This window comes from Dioscorea cayenensis, chromosome 7 (assembly GCF_009730915.1).
Source record: "Dioscorea cayenensis subsp. rotundata cultivar TDr96_F1 chromosome 7, TDr96_F1_v2_PseudoChromosome.rev07_lg8_w22 25.fasta, whole genome shotgun sequence".
NCBI lineage: Eukaryota > Viridiplantae > Streptophyta > Magnoliopsida > Dioscoreales > Dioscoreaceae > Dioscorea > Dioscorea cayenensis.
The window spans coordinates 2,716,903-2,735,405 of NC_052477.1; the positions used below are offsets into that span (position 1 = coordinate 2,716,903).

Genomic DNA, 18,503 nt, shown 5'->3' on the forward strand with positions numbered 1-18,503 from the left:
TTAAAATTTTTGAAAATCTATACTTTTCAATGTATAAAATTTTTTTCTACTAAAATTTTAATCTAAAATTATGGATATGTATAATTCCCACCAAAACTTATCCTATAAAATAAAGCATTGGTAAGACAATGTTATCATTCAATGGATTTACATGAAATAGATTTAAATATAGATGGAGATATGCCACAAAGGCAAGTACAAATTCAATTGCCAGATTTTAATGTTGATGCTACTACTATTATCGACCTCAATCTCAGTCCAAGTTTTTTAATATTTGAGATAACTTCATCAAATCATTTACGATTCGACTTGAACAGAGCACTATGTGAAGAAACTCTAGAAGATTATAGTCCTATAAATTTAAATTTGAATGGCTCAGATGCACTTGATGAAGCAACTTCAAATCTAGCAATAAGATTGCATCAGAAAACAAACTCGGATATTAGTAAGTATGTTAACTCTCTTTTTCATATTATTTTTAAAAATACTAATATGCTAGTGTAAAACAAAGATAAAAATTAAGTAGTTTTTATCTAAATTTAAATTTTTTCTTTTATGAATAAATTAACCTAGAATTTTACTAGTTTGCTAGTGTAAACAAAGTGGTTATGATAAAACCTATAATTAAGAGATAAGTCAATCTGTTATCAAATAAAAAAAGAGATTTATTTAAATCAAAATAGTTATTTATGGATAAATTACCCATAATTTATCCATAAATAACTATTTTGATTTAAATAAATCTCTCTTTTTTAATTTATCTTACGGAGGGAGAGAGAGAGAGAGAGAGAGAGAGAGTATGTAAGATAAAAATAAAATAGTTTTATTTAAATGATATGATTCGAGTGTTATGTAAATTAAAACTAGTTAGCATGGTACAAGATAAAAATAAAGTTTTATTTACTATTGTAGGATTAAAAAAGGCTTATTGTTTATTTATTTTATTTAATTTTACGAATATCCTTATTTTTTAAAAAATTTTCTAATAGAAGGAAGTAACGATGACAATCAAAATGTGGATCTACCACAATCACAAAGCCATACAAATGAAAAGATGAGTTTGAGTAATGAGCAACGCAGAGCTATATATGATATGCTTTTACAGAAAAGCATTGATGGAAAATTGGAAAAAGGGTGACAACTATTATAACATCACTATTCTCAGTTTCTATAGGTACTGTTCAACGCATTTGGGAGCAATCAAAATCTATGGTAGTATATCTCATAAAAAAACAGGAAATTGTGGTTGCAAAAGAATTCAAATTGACTTGACTAGATTGCAATAGATCCCTTTACATAAACGAGCAACCCTTCAATCTTTATCATGTGCCATGAAAGTAAGCAAGACAAGATTGTTTCACCTTCTAAAGTCAGGAGCGATACCTCAGCATTCAAATGCTATAAAACCTTTCCTCAAGGAAGAAAATAAAATATCTAGACTACAATTTTGCATATCAATGATTGAGGAAAGTAGCATGCCACATGATCCAACTTTTAAAGGAATGTATAATGTTATTCATATTGATGAGAAATAGTTCTATATGACAAAAAAAAAACTAAAAATTACTACTTGCTACCCGATGAAGAAGATCCACTACACAGTTGTAAAAGCAAAAATTTTATTGGAAAAGTCATGTTTTTAGTTGCTATAGCTCGGCCAAGGTTTGATTCACAAGGTTCTGAACTTTTCTCAGGGAAAATTGGTATATTTCCTTTTGTCAAAAAAGATGCAGCTAAAAGGGGTGGTGTTAATAAACTAGTAGGCACATTGAAGACTAAACCGATAACTTCAGTGAATAAAGAAGTTGTAAGATGTTACTTGGTTGAGAAAGTATTGCCCGTCATCAAGGAAAAATGACCAAGAGAGGATCTAAGGAATCCAATATTCATTCAACATGCAAGACAATGCAAGACCCCATATCGATGATGATGATGATGTGTTTCTCCAAGCTGTTGCACAAGATGGTCTTGATATTCATTTGATGAATCAACCAGCAAACTCTCCAGATTTGAATGTGTTAGACCTTGCCTTTTTACTGCTATTCAATCCTCATAATATAAGGAGTCACCTTAAGCGGTTGATGAACTTATTGATGCTATTGTGAAGTCATTTGATGCTTTTCCTTCAATGAAGTCTAAACGTATATTTCTTACATTGCAATTGTGTATGATTGAAATCATAAGAGCAAGGGGATCCCATAAATATAAAATTCGACATATGAAGAAGGCAATGTTAGAACTTGAAGGAAATTTTCCTACTCAACTGAAACGCCCTTCTGCATTGGTAGAAGAAGTTCTCAATTATTTAAGCTAAATGTAGAAGGATTCTCTTGTACCACATTGCAAAATCTAAACTTTTTTTTTAAATGATGATCTTGTTCTTGCATCAGAATGACTTGTACGGCTAATGTTTTCAATTGTTCAATATAAATCCGCAAGTCATTTTATAAAATATTTCATTTTCATCTATAAAACAAAATGACATGTTATCATATTCAAGATTGTAGACAAATAACGTGTATATATATCAACATAAATTAAAATGAAAACACACTAAACAATTCACTGAGACATAAATAAGAGATGTTTTTTTTTTCAGATAATTTGATTTTTTTTCCAAATAATCCTTAACTACTATTTGGATTATTTGGAAATAATTTAAAACATCAACAAACTCAAAATATAATTTTAACAACAAAAGCAATTACTAAAATAAGGGTGTTACTCAATAAAAGTTTGGAAGATAAACTTCTAACATGACCTTAACAACTTCTTGCAATTCTTTCTCTTCAAAAACTTTTTCTCCTTCATCAAGGTATTTGTTCAAGTCAAACTGAAGATCTGCTGGTACATTCAAGTTGAAACGTCGTACATCTTCTTTTTCTTCTACAATAACCTATTTCTCTAAAGCTTCTTCTCCTTCTTCAGAGGATTTGTTCAAGTGAAATTCAAGATCTGCTGATACGTTTAGGTCAAAACGTGGTGTATCTTTGTTTTCTTCTGTGGTAGACATTATATCAAAATCAAATGAAGGTTTATATCCCATAACTATGGAACATGGAGTCTTTACATCTTTTTATTTTCTTTGTTGGTCTTTAATTTAAAACTAATTTTATAAAATTATTTAGTGGATTTCATTAATAGATTTTGAAAATTGAAATTCTTTATTAAATAAGGGTAGAGTTGGGAAAAAAAAGAAATTTTATCTTGGTAACATAAAACGACAAGTATTTTGGAATTTTTTTTACTTCCTAAAATGACATCTAATTCGGAACGGAGGGAGTATGTAATAAATATAAAAGGTAATACAAAAATTTACATAATATATACTTCTTAGATATCTTTAGGAATTTTTTTGGTATTTAAATATTCTTTTTACTTAAATTACTATTTATTTTCAATTACTTATGGCACTTTTCATACAATTCATTGACATAAATTATGTTTTGTCTTCAATAAATAATAATATTAGAAAAAGATAAATAAAAAGACAAAACTCATATTATTGTCACCGCTCAATTTAACTTCTGACGTAAGCGCCAACCTCAACACTAGTGTATATATATATATATATATATTTGTACATAGTAGTACTTCTTCATGTGGTTGATGTAGCATTTTTGCCACCTAGAAACCATGTGATTGTTTATTTATTTGAAGATTACATGCCATTAGATATCATCAAAGTTATCATAACAGCTATTTATTAAAATACTATTTATTACATTTTATATAAGGCAAATTGATATGTCATAAAATGCCCCTAACGTGCTACTCTCCACTATATGAGCAATCACATAATAAAAATTACATATTAAAAATTATATATTTCAATAACTCAATAATAAATGCTATAATAAACAATTTTCATCTTTTAAAAATATCAAAATCAAAATCAATATTACTGTCAAATATACAAACTATTTGTTCGGAAAAAACCTATAATTTTTATTCCAAAAAATATATTTAATCGATAAAAATTACAATTCATTTGATATATATTTTCCTAAGAGCGTGCACATAGCTGTGGAATATTAAAAAGTCTAGTAAATCAAATTTTTACACAATGGAGCTATGCAAGTCTTTGCAGTGAACCAGCGCCTTTGCCTTGGGGATATTATCCACAATACTTATATATATATATATATATATATAATGTTGACATATCGTGTGATCGTAGATGGGTATACTCGAAGAGCCGAGCTCTACGATACCTGTACTCTCCACATGCTCGAGCTAGGATTCAATTTGTCTCTTTAATGGAAAAACCATTTTATGCAAGAAACCGGATACTAATAGACCAAACAAATATGGCTAAAATACTTATATATTCATCCTATCTCAATAAATATCAATACATATATATTTTTGATAAATATAAATAAATCACAAAGCTTCAATCACGGGAGGGTAGGCGTTCGGTTGGATGTAATTTTAAATGCAGTGGATTTTTCGATACAATGATATAGCGGTTAGTTTTTCAAAATACAAAGGTGACCAAACCTTGTGTTTGTTGGATATAACCGAAATTACTTAAATTATAAAAATTTTTATGTTTCGTTAGGAAGGACTTTGTATCCTGAATCGAAAAACATATGTTTGGTTGGATGTATTTTGAGGATATAATACTTTATGGTAAGATTACCCTTATTTTTATTATATATCGAGTTTATTATGATACTACTAAATATTAAATATTTATTAATTATTAACTTTAGTATTTAATTTATTATTATTATTTATTATTATTATATTTTAAAGTTTATATTTAATAATTAGTAATAATAAATTAAATCATTGATAAACTAAAAAGTTAAGGTGGTGGTTAATATATTATTTAATATTTTTATTATTAATCAATTATTATATTTATTCACTTACTCTAATAAAAGATACAATGGAACCACCACCATAGAGATAAAATCTAAGAAAAGAAAATTTTCAAGCAACCATTGAAATCAAGGCTACTCTACTCATCATTTTCAAAATCGGAAGAAGAAATTTAATCAAAATTTGGTCTTGTTTCCATTTTGAACATGAATTTCAAAAATCAATAGACCTGAACAAAAAGAGAATGGTCACAATAAGTAGCTATTTAAAATTTTAAATTGCTTTGAAAATTACCCAAGGACTGAGATTAAACACCAAGCTATTTAAAATTCTAAATTGCTTTGAAAACTACCCAGGACTGAGATTAAACACAACTTCACCAAAAACAACACCAAGATATACAGGGGAACTTCTCATCTTCATTGAAAACATGTTCAAATAATGCATGAACTTAGGAAAAAAAAGGTTATTATGTGCATAAGGTTTTCCCTTCTAGTAAAAGAATATCATTTGCATAATATAAACAAGGAGCACAAGTTTTCCTTGACCTGCAAGGTGCAAACTGAATCTATTGCAGAAATGATTGTCTATTTTCTGGCAAACATAGAAATTGATAGAAATATAACAACATCCCTTCTAGTAAAAGAATATCATTTGCATAATATAAACAAGGAGCACAAGTTTTCCTTGAACTGCAGGGTGCAAACTGAATCTATTATAGAAATGATTGTCTATTTTCTGGAAAACATAGAAATTGATAGAAATATAACAATATCATAGTAACCAGGGAAAAGCTATGTTCTACATATTTAAAATGATGATAAAAAATTAGAGATGGATCATGGATTAGACCAAAAACATTACCATTCATAGCCGAAAAAAAGACCAACTTCAACTTTCCTTAGATATCAAAACTTTGTACAACTTAATAGAGAAACTGACCATCTGTTATACAAACCAAACAAAAACAAGCAATCCAAACTAAATCTTTTAAACTAAATTAACATACAAAAATCTAGCAAAATGATTGTTTTTTTTTTCCAGTATTGTCTTGATCTAATAACAGAAATGAACAATATCATTAGGAAACATAGATTAACAATCACCATCATCAACAAGCAAAAGAAATAAAGACTCATTACAAAAACATAAGCAAAAGATCATAAAACACAAAACAAAGAAGAATCTCACAATCATAACATTTAGTCATCCAATCAAGGGATTAAAGAGAAACCTTTGAAAACTAGAAGTACTCCACGAGCACTATAGTCAAGCAATGTTCACAATTCCACAAAATGAAGCGCCGTGGAGGTTCATGGTTATACAAACCAAGAGGAAAATTCAAACAAAATCCACAGCCACCTCCACAAATTAATCAGCAAAATCAATAAAAATAACAAATTATTGAAACAAAATCGATTGAACAAGAGCTCTCTTTTGTGGGTGTGGACTAATGTTGAGTACCTAGTGAAGACTTCTGATTGAATAATGGTTGCAGGATTTATACAAGGGAGACAAGCCTTGGGGGATCTTGGCCACTCGTTGGACGATTGCAGGATTTTGGCAAAGGAGAAGAGTGATTAGTGTGAAAGAAAGGAGGTGACTTCTCTGATAGGCGGGGAAGTAACGGAGCAAAAGAAAAGAGTGATCTTTGATGAAGGAATGGAGGTGACTTCTCCGATCGGTGAGGAAAGAACATAGGCAAATATGGCAACGATCTTCGAGGAAGGAACAAAGGTAACTTCTCCGATTGGCGAGGAAAGAATTGAGGCAAAAGTGGAAGTGATCGTCGGAGAACGAATGGAGATGACTTCTCCAATCGGCAAGGAAATAACGGAGGAGATGGCAGCGATCGTCGAGGTCCTCCAGAGGCGACTTCTCCAATCAGCGAAGGAAGAGGCGATGGAGAGATTGAGGAATGCAAGCGAAGAAGAAGTCCAGCTGCAAACCAAAATCCTCACAAATGTAAAACCAAATTCAAGGATTTGGTTTTACAGCCGATTTAGCCGTAAAACCAAATCCTCCATCTTTAGCCAGTCAAAGGAATTTTGGTGGTCAACTAAAAATTGAAAACATTGAACCAAACAAAAGATTTTGATTGACAATGTATTTGGAGTTACATGTAACTCCTAATACATCAAAACAAACACACCCCTCAAATCTTTTTTACTTGTTTTTTAAAAAAATTATGAAGTATTAAATATTATTTTTTTAAAATTTACCATTTATATTTAATATACTTCTACAACCCCCAATAACTTATATTAAACTATACATTTTATTAAATCACATTTTAAATAAGAGTAATTATGAAAAGTTAACATAATTTTTTTTTATAAAATTTGATTACCAACTAATTTTAACTTATTTTTTAACTCCTCCGGTCCTTTTTACTTTTCCATTATACCTAATTCACATGGATTAAAAAAAGGTTGAAGTTAGTTGGCAATCTAAATTTTATAAAAAATTATGTTAATTTTCCAAATTTACTCTTATTCAAATATGATTTAAAAACGTGTAGTTGAATATAATTTATTAGAAGCTGTAGAGATACATTAAATATAAAAGGTAAATTTATAAATTTTCTAAACGAACAAGTAAATAGGAAAAAAATCTCTAAAATAGGACAAGTAGAAATGACTGAGGGAATAATCCATATGAATTAGTTAAAATGGATAAATAAAAAAGATTGAATAGATTATATATATATATATAGAGGGCCCATCATCAAGGGTCAAATATCTGGACATCTATAGTAGCTGTTGGATCATCATCCAACGGCTAAAATTCATTCATAAAAAATATTAAATAATGCAAACAATATTACACATTGATGCACAGTGATTATAAATAGTAAATCTTTATAATATCTATATAAATAATAACTATTGGATTATCATCCAACGATTGCAAACAAACATTCTCAATAAACAGTAATTTACGTAATTACGGACATTACTTAAACTCATATAAATATAAATATAAATATTATTTATGATTTTATTTTGAGAAAATTCTTTATACCTCGATAATTTCAAAACTTCCCAAACAGTACTGCGGTTTTGCAGTACCTCGCATACCCTTCCTTTTATTGTTTACTTCCTTTTTACCTACAGAGTATTGAGAATTCCATCACGTTTGCCCTTAAACCTTTCTGCATTTCTGCATTCTTTTCGTATGTACTCATTTCATGCAGTATAAAGCAGGCGCATTTCTCAGGGAGGAGTTCATTTTCTTAAACGGAAACCTCATTTCTTAAGCAGAAAACTCATTTTATAAACGGAAACCTCATTTTTAAACATAAAACTCATTTTTAAACAAAAACATTAATATGTTAAAGCGGACAAATATTTGCGTGATAAATTAATCGCGGATATAAAAATACCAGATTAATCTTTGTACTCAGATGCACGTATTTAAATGAAGCAACTGATATTTAAAGCACTTTTTAAACGTAAACGCAATATATTAAGCGAAAGCGTGATAGTTAAACAAAAGGCAAAATAGATATAAAGCGAGAACTTCGTTTAAAAGCGAGGCTATTTCGTAAGCGAGAGCTTATTTTTAAAAGCGGAGACCCCATTTTGAGCCTTCATCTGCTCATATTTAAAATAGAAACTACATTTTTAAATAGAAACTCATCTAGATACAGAGGCATTATGATGAAATCATAATCACATTGCGCGACATGCGGTGATATTTTATCCAAAAATTCCCGATTAACTTATCATCGACTGTTAGATGTTTGAGTTTAAAAATCGTTTATGATTGAAAAGAAAGGGTGAGTCTGTAAATAGCAAGTGTTTTGGTAATATTACAAATTTATTAGGTGTTTTTGTGATTTAATTTTTATTTACGATGTTCTCTCCCGGTAAAAGAATGATCCCACTTGTCCCTCATGAGCCGTTTCCCCAGACCTTTATATTGATGACGACATCTCACTCTGTTCATTTTGCGGCTAAGTCGCCCCCAAACCAAGCCTCTCTTCTATCTTTGCAAACCCCCACCGCCCAAAACCCTAGTGCGTCCACCTCCCAAGCCCTAATCTCCCCCCCAACCAATTCATCGGATCCATGGCGGAGTTTGCCGGCGTCTCCGTCTCCGACATCTCCGCCTCGGCCTCGGGCCAACAACCTTTTGTTGCTGCTGCTTGCTTCGACCCTGGCCAGTTGCGGCTTCGACTACCGGACTCCGTCGAGATCCGGTTCGATCTCAAGACAGCCCAGGTTAGCTTGTGAGGAGTTGGGGAATGTGGGTTTGGGATTTAGGGTTTTGTTTCTTTTTGTTATTTGAATCCTGTTTCTTGGTCTGGGATTGATCTTTTATTGTTTTTCAGGTTTTGAGATTGAGCGCTGTGGCGTTGCTCTTTGTCACGGGGGAATCGAAGAGTGGGAATGAAGATAAGGTAAAGCTGCCATTTTATGATGCTACGAGTTTATTGATGCCCTAGTATGAGTGTTTGTTTGTGCTCCTGTGTTTGTTGATGATAGAAGAAGGTGAAATGTTAGATATTGTTTTGAAGAATAATGGTACACTTTGTGACACAGAATTCTTTCTCGAGAGCATTAAAGTTTGAGTTTGGCACGGAGAATGAGAGCCGAGATTTTTGTTCTGCTGTTGAGAAGTGCAGACATGGTAAGATCAATGGCACATCTGAGGGTATGAATTTATTTAAAGTTGCAGTCTTTTTTGAGTAGTATGCATTTTTCTGAGCTTTGAATATTTCTCCATTTTAGGCTGAGGACTTAAAAACTTTACGTTTGTGATTTAAGATTTTTTAATGTGCTTGAATCTGAAATGTGGCAACATTATTGACTTTTCAATTAGCATCGATGGATGACAAGGAAAGTTTTGATGTTTGAAACTATTTATGGACTCATGATGAAGGGTTCACTCAGAAAATGGTAAATTAAATCCAGGACAGATTAGAGCAATGTAAGATACTCGGTTGGCATCATCTGCTTCAAAATAGACAAAAAAGAACAAAACGAGTGTTAAAGTGAGAAAAACAGGTAGACAAATATGTTCGAGAGAAGCCAAGAAGATTTGAGGCACTATGTATTAGGCCCTACACTAGTGACGTGTTTCATTATTGTATTAATCATCTTCCACCTTCCTTTAAGAGGCAATGACATTCTTTTTGTGCTTTCTTTTTTCTCTAGTTATTTGAGGGGTCTAAAAATCCTTGCGAGTGTTTTCATGATGTTTTTAGTTTTAGTGCATTAATATGAATGTATGTTCCTGTCCTCTAAGATAGGATGGTTATATGACCATCAGGGATATACTTTCGTCCATTGTTGTGGTTGGTTGATGATGATATTATTGAGTATATAGCGAGCTTGAATACGATGATCAAATAGAAGTCACTTTTTGCCAAGATCTATTTTCAATGCCTATATTGTTGTTCAACCGATAGGAGATCTTAGATCTCTCAATATGTTTTTCTTTCAGGATCTTGAAAATGGAACAGTAATTGTTCATAAAAGCTAATTGATTTGATAAAAATAGAACCAACTTCTGCCAAGATGTATTTTCCATTACTATGGCCAGCTATTACATCAGTATGAATATGTTTGCAAAGATTATGTGAGACAGGTTATACCATAAGACTATATTGATTATCTTTCTGCTTTAACTCCTACAATGTTTTTTCACATTGTATTTGCATTTAAGTCTTAATTCATTCTCCTGTGAATTTGTGATATATATATAATCCTTGATAATAGGTGAGTTCTTCATATGCTTATGCAACTATCTTTTCTCAGGAACTTATTATGCTGCAGTGGTTGAAAACCGTACAGATTTTCATGGTCGTGTTGTGGTGGATGTTGGTGCCGGTAGGTGATTCTTCTTTATTTGCTGCTCAGGTGCTTATACTTTGTATTAGAAAAATTCCAATAGATGATATCATATTTTTCTCCATTAAAAGGTCAATCCTGATATTTTGTTAATAATACAGGCTGGTGCTAAGCATGTTTACGCTTTCGTCGAAAGCATCTGAAAATGGCAGAATATGCACCTAAAACTAATTGATGGGAATCCATCATTGAGAGAGCGGATCACGGTCTGGTTTAAGTTGTACTTTCCATTTGCTGACTGACATCTCATTGTGTCGGGTTATAATGTTCATTTGTCTGGGTATTTATTGACTGATTATATACAGGTTGTCAAAGGTAAAGTTGAAGAAATTGACTTACCTGAGAAAGCAGATATTCTCATTTCTGAACCAATGGGTAAATTCTTTAATTTCATTTCTTATCAATTGTTTGTTTGAAGTTGCATTATACTGTTTGTTTATCTTTATCTTAATGTTTACATTATTTGAGAAAGTTTTGTTTCTACTAATTTTTTTTAAGATTAAAATTTTTTTATATAAAGCATCACCAAAGTATTGATTAAATGACTGCATGACTAAATGCTGTACAGGGATGCACCATCACATCAAATGTAAGGTGGAACTTGTTCGCTATATATTTATATATATATATATATATATATTTAGTTTTGCTTGATGGATTTGCCCCCTTGTTGTTCTTCCTTCTCTTTTTGGTATTTATTTATTTTTGTAAATCTGCTTTCCTTATTTTGTTGAATGTTCCTTACTATTTATTCCAATAGTTAATATGCATCTTTGCTATATTAAGGCCTCTTTCACGGGTGGAAGTAATGGTCCTACAATTCTTTTTATCTACAATTGCACAACCTTCTGAAAGTCTATCATGTGAGAAATTGTTACACCAGTGCATAAATGTATACTTATTTTTCTTTTGTATCCTAGGAGGATTCTGGTCTGTTTATAGTATATTTTCCATCCATGAATCAGCCATATTGGACTCTGTAGTGAGACCTGTTTATTCTTGAAATGCAATTTAACTAACATTTGTTTAAAACAACAAAGTCTTTGAAGTAGTATCCAAAGGAGAAGGCATACTAACATTTGACAATAGAGCTAGTATTTCCTTGTGTGGGATCTCAATTTTATATTCTGATGTATATCTTCATGCGAACAAACCTTATTATGCTGTGCTGCAAAGTGAAGTTTTCTTAATTATGTTTTGTCTGCATTCTTGGCTCTATTCATGAAGTCATTCTGATGAAAGAATATCTTTTGCTGTTTTTGCTATTCCTGCTTTCCCTGTCCTTGTTTGTATGACTATAAATCACTTGCACGATATTTTGTGCAGCCATAATTCTTTTTTGGTTTCTTCAAAAGAAATTGACCTCTGGTTGTTATTATGTGAATTCAATTTTTTTGTGTTACCATATAGACTTGATCAATTCTTTTGCAATGGCTGGTAAAATTTGGTACGCAAAGCAATTGTGATTTATATTTCTTTAGGCCTTAAGATCACAGTCTACAACATACAGAAAGAATGAAGGAGAATTTGGTCTTTGACCAATAATAGTTGCTTTAAAGGACGAAGCGGGGTTTTGGTGTTGTTGTAGCATACTGATTGAGATAAATGTCATTCAGCTTCTTGATTATTGAACATTTGGCCCGTCAGTTTCATTCATAAAAAGAAAATGTGTGTATTCGTGTGGTTAAAGCCATGGGTTAAAAAGAAAATATCTCTGATTGACAATATATCTCAGTTTTCTTGTTGGTTTATTTTTTGTCACCGCGATCCTCCTTAAACTATATGTTTATACTTCTTGTAGAGTATCAAATTTTCAATAAGGTATATTTCTAATGCTGCTTTAATACATGAAATTATTATTATTTGTATTATTTCGTATTGTCTGTGACATGGATATAAAATATGTTTTAGGCACATTGTTGGTCAATGAAAGGATGCTCGAGTCATATGTGATTGCAAGAGATAGGTTTCTTGTTTCAAATGGGAAAATGTTTCCTTCGATTGGGAGGTACGTTTAAGCTTTCGTGTCTTCAAACTTTCTATTTTCTTGGAGTAAATTTGAATTGGTGGTAGTTTGGCAGAATTAGTTCCAGCAGTTACTAAGCTTGGTTATTTGTTTGTTCTGTCACTACCATATATTTCATTTTGTTGTGAATGTTTTAGTAATAAGCAGCTTTTGCAGTTGTTTTATTGAAAGTCGAATACTCATCCTGAAAGCTTGTTGACGAGCTTTCTGTCCATTAGTCACTATCAATCATCCCTCCTTGACTATTTTGTCATTATAATCGGCCAATCTTTATATTTACTCATCACTTTTTCATCTCTAATCACGCACTCAATCGATATCTCTAATTATAGAATTAACCTCCTTCCACCTGTTTGATCGTCACTCATTTCATGAGACTAAATTTTCACTCCCTAGATAACCTCGCGTTACCACTCTCTAATTGTACCTTGTATGTACTTCTCTTTACCAATTTTCCTTGTTCAAAACACAATCATAATTTCTAAGAGTGTGTTTAGGTGTAGTGTTAAAGGAATTGTTTTTTATATTTTGGGTTGGGTGAAAATTTTTATATGAGCTAACTAAATCTGACTTAATTAATACTAATAAAAAATAAATATTTTAAAATTAAAATATTACTTTTTAAATAATACTAAATATTTATTAAAATTGATTATTAAGTATAAATATTAAAAAAAAATAAAAATATCCTTGGTATTATCCCCAAGCAAACATGTGGTAACTATGCTTTCTCTATTAACTTCGTAACTTTGTTTCTTATTTTTTCTCACTCTATCATCCCATTTTCTCTCTCTAACCTAATCTTTTTTTCCGTCTAGGTCATGGCTAGTCTGTCTTCCCAACCAATTGAGAAATGTGTTCCAAAATATATTTTAGTAAATGTGGAGTTTTTATTTCTGATAATATTCTTGGCGACAGTTGATAAAATTGTCTGTCATGTAATTATTTTACTTTCTGTTTGTGTGCTGAAATCTGGCGTATGATTACAAATTCAACAGAGGAAATGAAGTTTTTAGTTATTAGGAATGGTGTGAAAAACATTGTGTTCGAAATAAAATGCCATTGAACCTGATCCATAATACTCATCTCTCTATAAAGCATCTGGAATGACACTTTGCCATTTTCATCTATCATCTTTATTTCACATGCGAAAGTGGGGGTGTTTAAGACCGATTTTGGCATTTGAGTATTCCAGTCTATCATATGTGTTTATTACTGTTTCCTTGGCTTATATTTACTTGTTCATTTAAATTATATTATATATGACTTGTTAAAATCAACATTTTTACAGGATACACATGGCCCCATTTAGTGATGAATATCTTTATGTCGAAATCGCAAATAAGGTATCCTTTGGAAATTAAAAATTCCCCCCCTTGCATCATGTGTATCTCTGTCAAATTATACTAACACTAAACTGGATCTGGCTATTGCAATCACATAATTTTAACCATTATTTTCTAATTTCATAACTCAAAGTTTGGGTTCATGTAACGAGTCTAATTTTTTTTTACTAACTTGAAGGTTCTCAAAAGCTTTTTGCTTTTGTCAATTTTAGTGTATGATTCTCTCTCCAAAGTGTTTAAAGGCTGCTAGGTTGTTTTTGTCTTTATCATATTACCATACATTTAACTCCAGGCCTACCACATGAGCTTTGAGTTTGCTCCTTGCTTAACTAGTGTTATAGTCTTTGTTGGAAATAAACACACTATGTTGTCCATGTCCCAGCATTTTGCATACTCATATAACCCTGGTGAACAAGCGGCTATGTTTGATTGGTATTTTTGAATTTTGAAATCATATCAGAAAATGTAGTTTTAACTTAATTATGGATTTCTTCTTGTGTTTTGGCATATACAAATACCTTTTTAGGAATGAATCTCTGCTATATATGCTTTTGAATTCCTTGAAAATTTAACTGATATTTTCCTAATCACATGTACCCAGGCTCTTTTCTGGCTTTGGCAACAGAACTACTATGGGGTTAATCTTACATCATTATATGGATCTGCTTTTCAGGATATTTTTCTCAGGTTTGATGCCCTTGCACTTATCCTTAAAATGTAAAATATGTTTGGATATCTTGATATGGCTATTTTAAAGTGAGATTTGATAGTTACTTCACTGCGTTTATAAGCTGCAATTGAGGCGGGTAAATTTAATTCATGCTATGAGGGTGTGATTTAAATTTCGACAGTAGCTAATGCATGCATTTAAAAAGGAGTCTCCTCTTCTTGTTCATTCATCTGCTCTTTCTAAATATATCTCTTGTGATATAGTTTTGAACTCCTCTACAAGAATGCTGGTATTTTAGCTTGTTCAGTAATGTTCAGATATGGGAAAATTAGTCCTGAAGGATGAGTAGTTGTAAGGTGTTTTGATTTCTTTATTCCCTTTGTTTAGCTGGAAAACATTCCCATCCACATGGATTTGAGCAGGATAAAATTTTTCCTAAATTAGCTATATAACTTCTTACTGGTCAATATTCTAGGTTTATTTCTGGTTTTCCTATCAGTGGATCAACTACTCTTGTCATTGTGTACTGTCCCAACTTGTTCCTGCCTGTTTATTGTGGATTTCGAACATGCTATTTGCCAATATATGTTGGTATTTGTTACTGGTGCAGTACCTTAGGTTTATTTTTGCATGTTCTATTGTGCAGCCTGTGGTTGATGCTTTTGATCCAAGGTTACTGGTATCTCAACCTACTTTCCACACACTGAACTTTACTAACATGAAGGTATGCCTTTGTTCTTATAAACCATCAATTATTTTCATCAGAATTATTCTAATGTTGAAAACAATTGAACCCAATTCTCTGCCCCAATTAAATCTTGGATCAGAGTTCAACCTTTTTGGTTGTCAACCAGTTGTTTTCTGATCCCTTTTTTGATGAAAATTTTGCATTAATTCATATATTGTTAAGGGTTGTTCTAGTCTTGTAGAAGACTTAAATTTCTTAACCAAATCTATGGTTAATTTTATGATGGGTGATTTCACAGGAAGAAGAACTATATGAAATTGACATCCCATTGAATTATACAGCCACCGTTGGTACGAGGGTTCATGGACTAGCTTGCTGGTTTGATGTCTTGTTTGATGGGAGGTAACTGCTTTTTTGTTGATTTCTGCAAATGCAGACCAGATATTGTTCATCTCATGATTCACATTGTTGTTAAAACCCATGGAAACTTTGGTCAATGCCATCTTTTTCTTAATCACAAGTTTGAATTTTGCTCTTCTTAATTTTGTTACTATGTTGCTAGGTGCAGACTTCAGGCTGGCTATTGGATAATTTGAACTAAACTATGGGTAACAACAAGATAGTAATTTGTTAGAGAAGTTGTCATTTCATTACAATTTCACTAGGATGATTGTTGAAACAAGATTATCACATTATTTGTTGGCCCAAGACAAATTGGGTGATTGAGGATTCAATCCTCAGTAATTTGGTTTGTTTTGGTTAAATTACATCTCTGTGTTGTTTGGAATTTAACTCTGAAAATTCAAATTCTTTAGTGCTTTAACACTGACCATTTGTCTGATTCTGATGCCTGTTAGTTCGAATATAAGTAATGTTGGCAAATGATAAACTTTTCTCTTCCTTGAAATTTGATATTGCATGAGTTATATATCAGGGTGTCTGTTATGTTTCAAAACATATCAGCAAGGATATGCACCTACATGCCTATGTAACTAGGCTGGCTTGCCATTCTCTGTTTGACAGTGAAACTAGATTTCTTGCAGCCGCTGTTTAGAAAAAGGTCTGTCCTGTGACAAATGGTCTTATCTTGTACTGCAGTTCTGTTCAAAGATGGCTTTCTACGGCACCAGGATCCCCAACAACTCACTGGTATCAATTACGTTGTGTGCTCTCCCAACCTTTATATGTTATGGCTGGGCAGGAAATCACAGGACGGCTACTCCTGGTAGCTCATAGTGCTCAGAGCTACACCATTAACCTGACTATGTCAGGTTGTTGATATATCCAAATTTCCTTTCCTGAGAAGTGTTCACTTTGATTTTCTACCTGTAGAAATGCTGATATGTTTTCTGAATTATGTTTGGAAGTCAAAATGTGGGGGCCTGGAGCTGAACAAGGTGGTATACTACAGACATCTACTGGCAAGCTTGATCTCAAAGAGCCATACTATCGATTGTCCCAACCACAACCGTATGCCTGGGCGCAAGATCAACAACAGCCTCAGCAACAGATTTCATCTCTGGTGAGTTAGAAGTATCCAACTTAAAGATCATTTATTGAAATTTTGTGTTATTAACATGTGATGACGGTTAAATTATAATTATGATTTGCATTAGCTTTTGTCTGACAAATGAACTTTTATATGACTAAATCTATTGGATGCAACTGGATTTAGGAGTGTTAGTTATACCATTTTGATAAATGTAGCTCATCAAATTGGTTTATCCCTTGTCTGCAAGATTCCACAGTGACTACCAGACATACCTAAGCTTAATTTTTCTGGAGGCATATCTCCTAATTTTATCTCACATGGCATTGCCCCCTCAAATAACTGGACTAGCATAACAGATTGAGATTCAACTGTTGCACGATGTTGTCTTTCATCATTTTCTGAAATTTCGCCTTGTTGGATGAGTTGGGTGTCTGGTTCATCAACAATATGGTTCTTCATTTCTGTCTTAGCAGGATCTCTCTCCTCAAATTCAGGATGCTGTAGACCCAGCCTTAATGCAACAATCCTCACCAAATTCGACCGCCTTATGAAAGCCTTATAAAACCCTTCAGAGGCAGGTGTATTCATCCTCTTCGCTCAATTATTTATCGCAGCTCGTGTTTGTACAATAGTGCGCTTCATAATGCCTTGACAATGGATACTCAGTTTTTTGAACCCCGCCAAATGTGCAATTGTGAAATTAATTTTACTCATGATCTGGGGGTTCTGATAGCAGCAACTTATGTGGTGTGCCTGTATAAGACATAAGCTGAGAATAATCATTCACAAGAACAAAAAACTAGTTTGCATTGACTCAAAAAGTAGTCTGGCAAAAGTTTCTTTTATTCATCTCTGCTTAACACTTGCTTGATAGTCAATGAATGTGAGATTTTGGGGTCTAGTTATGTTGTTTCTGTTCAGATGATAAAATGTCATGCACTGATCTCAGGAGAAGCTCTGTGGATGGTATATTTTTCTTCATTTTCTGGTGCCTTTTTGAAGACAACATTGAGTTTGCTTTGTCACATGCTAAATTGCATTATATATATATATATATATATATATATATATTCTTTTCATGGTTGGCTAATGTTCTTCTCTTGATCTTCTATCTAAACTGGTTACTTCACTTATGATCCACAATGTTTTGTATTCATTCAGGCAAGCGTGTTAGAGCGGCAGTCATACACAACTAAAATTTTTCAAGGTTCAAAATAATTTATGGCACTTGTTTACTCCTGGTAACCAAAGCATTTAATGGAAGTGCTTAGTCAAATATAAAAATAAAAACTGTATACTTTAACATAATTGGAAGAAAAACATCTACCATCCATTTATTCAAGATGTGATTCTAACATATTGTATGGCATTGAAGCAAGATATTCAGTGTTGTGGAGGTCAAAACTAATGTGAATATCACAACATTACATTGATTCAAACATACCATAATAAAATTTTTACAAATAAATCTAAATCCAATAAAATTTTAGGGTTAAAAAACCGTTAATGATCTAGATTTATTAAAAACTAATAGAAAGCATAAATCCAAATTATATAAAAAATTTGAAGAAAATTTATTCACTTTGGTACTTT

At 32.0% G+C, this 18,503-nt stretch overlaps 2 protein-coding genes across 2 annotated transcripts; both read left to right on the forward strand.

Moving 5' to 3' along the window:
* Window positions 1–8,780: 8,780 nt before the first annotated feature.
* On the forward strand, window positions 8,781–9,535 carry LOC120265779 (probable histone-arginine methyltransferase 1.4). Its single transcript, XM_039273741.1, has 3 exons — window positions 8,781–9,056; window positions 9,167–9,235; window positions 9,378–9,535. Exons 1-3 carry the CDS (start codon window positions 8,904–8,906, stop codon window positions 9,525–9,527), a joined length of 372 nt encoding a protein of 123 aa, XP_039129675.1. The 5' UTR covers window positions 8,781–8,903; the 3' UTR covers window positions 9,528–9,535.
* A 1,302-nt stretch (window positions 9,536–10,837) lies between these two features.
* On the forward strand, window positions 10,838–17,811 carry LOC120265778 (probable histone-arginine methyltransferase CARM1). Its single transcript, XM_039273740.1, is given in 11 exon segments — window positions 10,838–10,894; window positions 10,994–11,063; window positions 12,600–12,696; window positions 14,006–14,060; window positions 14,662–14,728; window positions 14,731–14,747; window positions 15,377–15,454; window positions 15,717–15,820; window positions 16,517–16,689; window positions 16,786–16,940; window positions 17,384–17,811. Coding segments are annotated over 11 exon segments (945 nt in total). The 5' UTR covers window positions 10,838–10,843; the 3' UTR covers window positions 17,462–17,811.
* The last annotated feature ends 692 nt before the right edge of the window (window positions 17,812–18,503 follow it).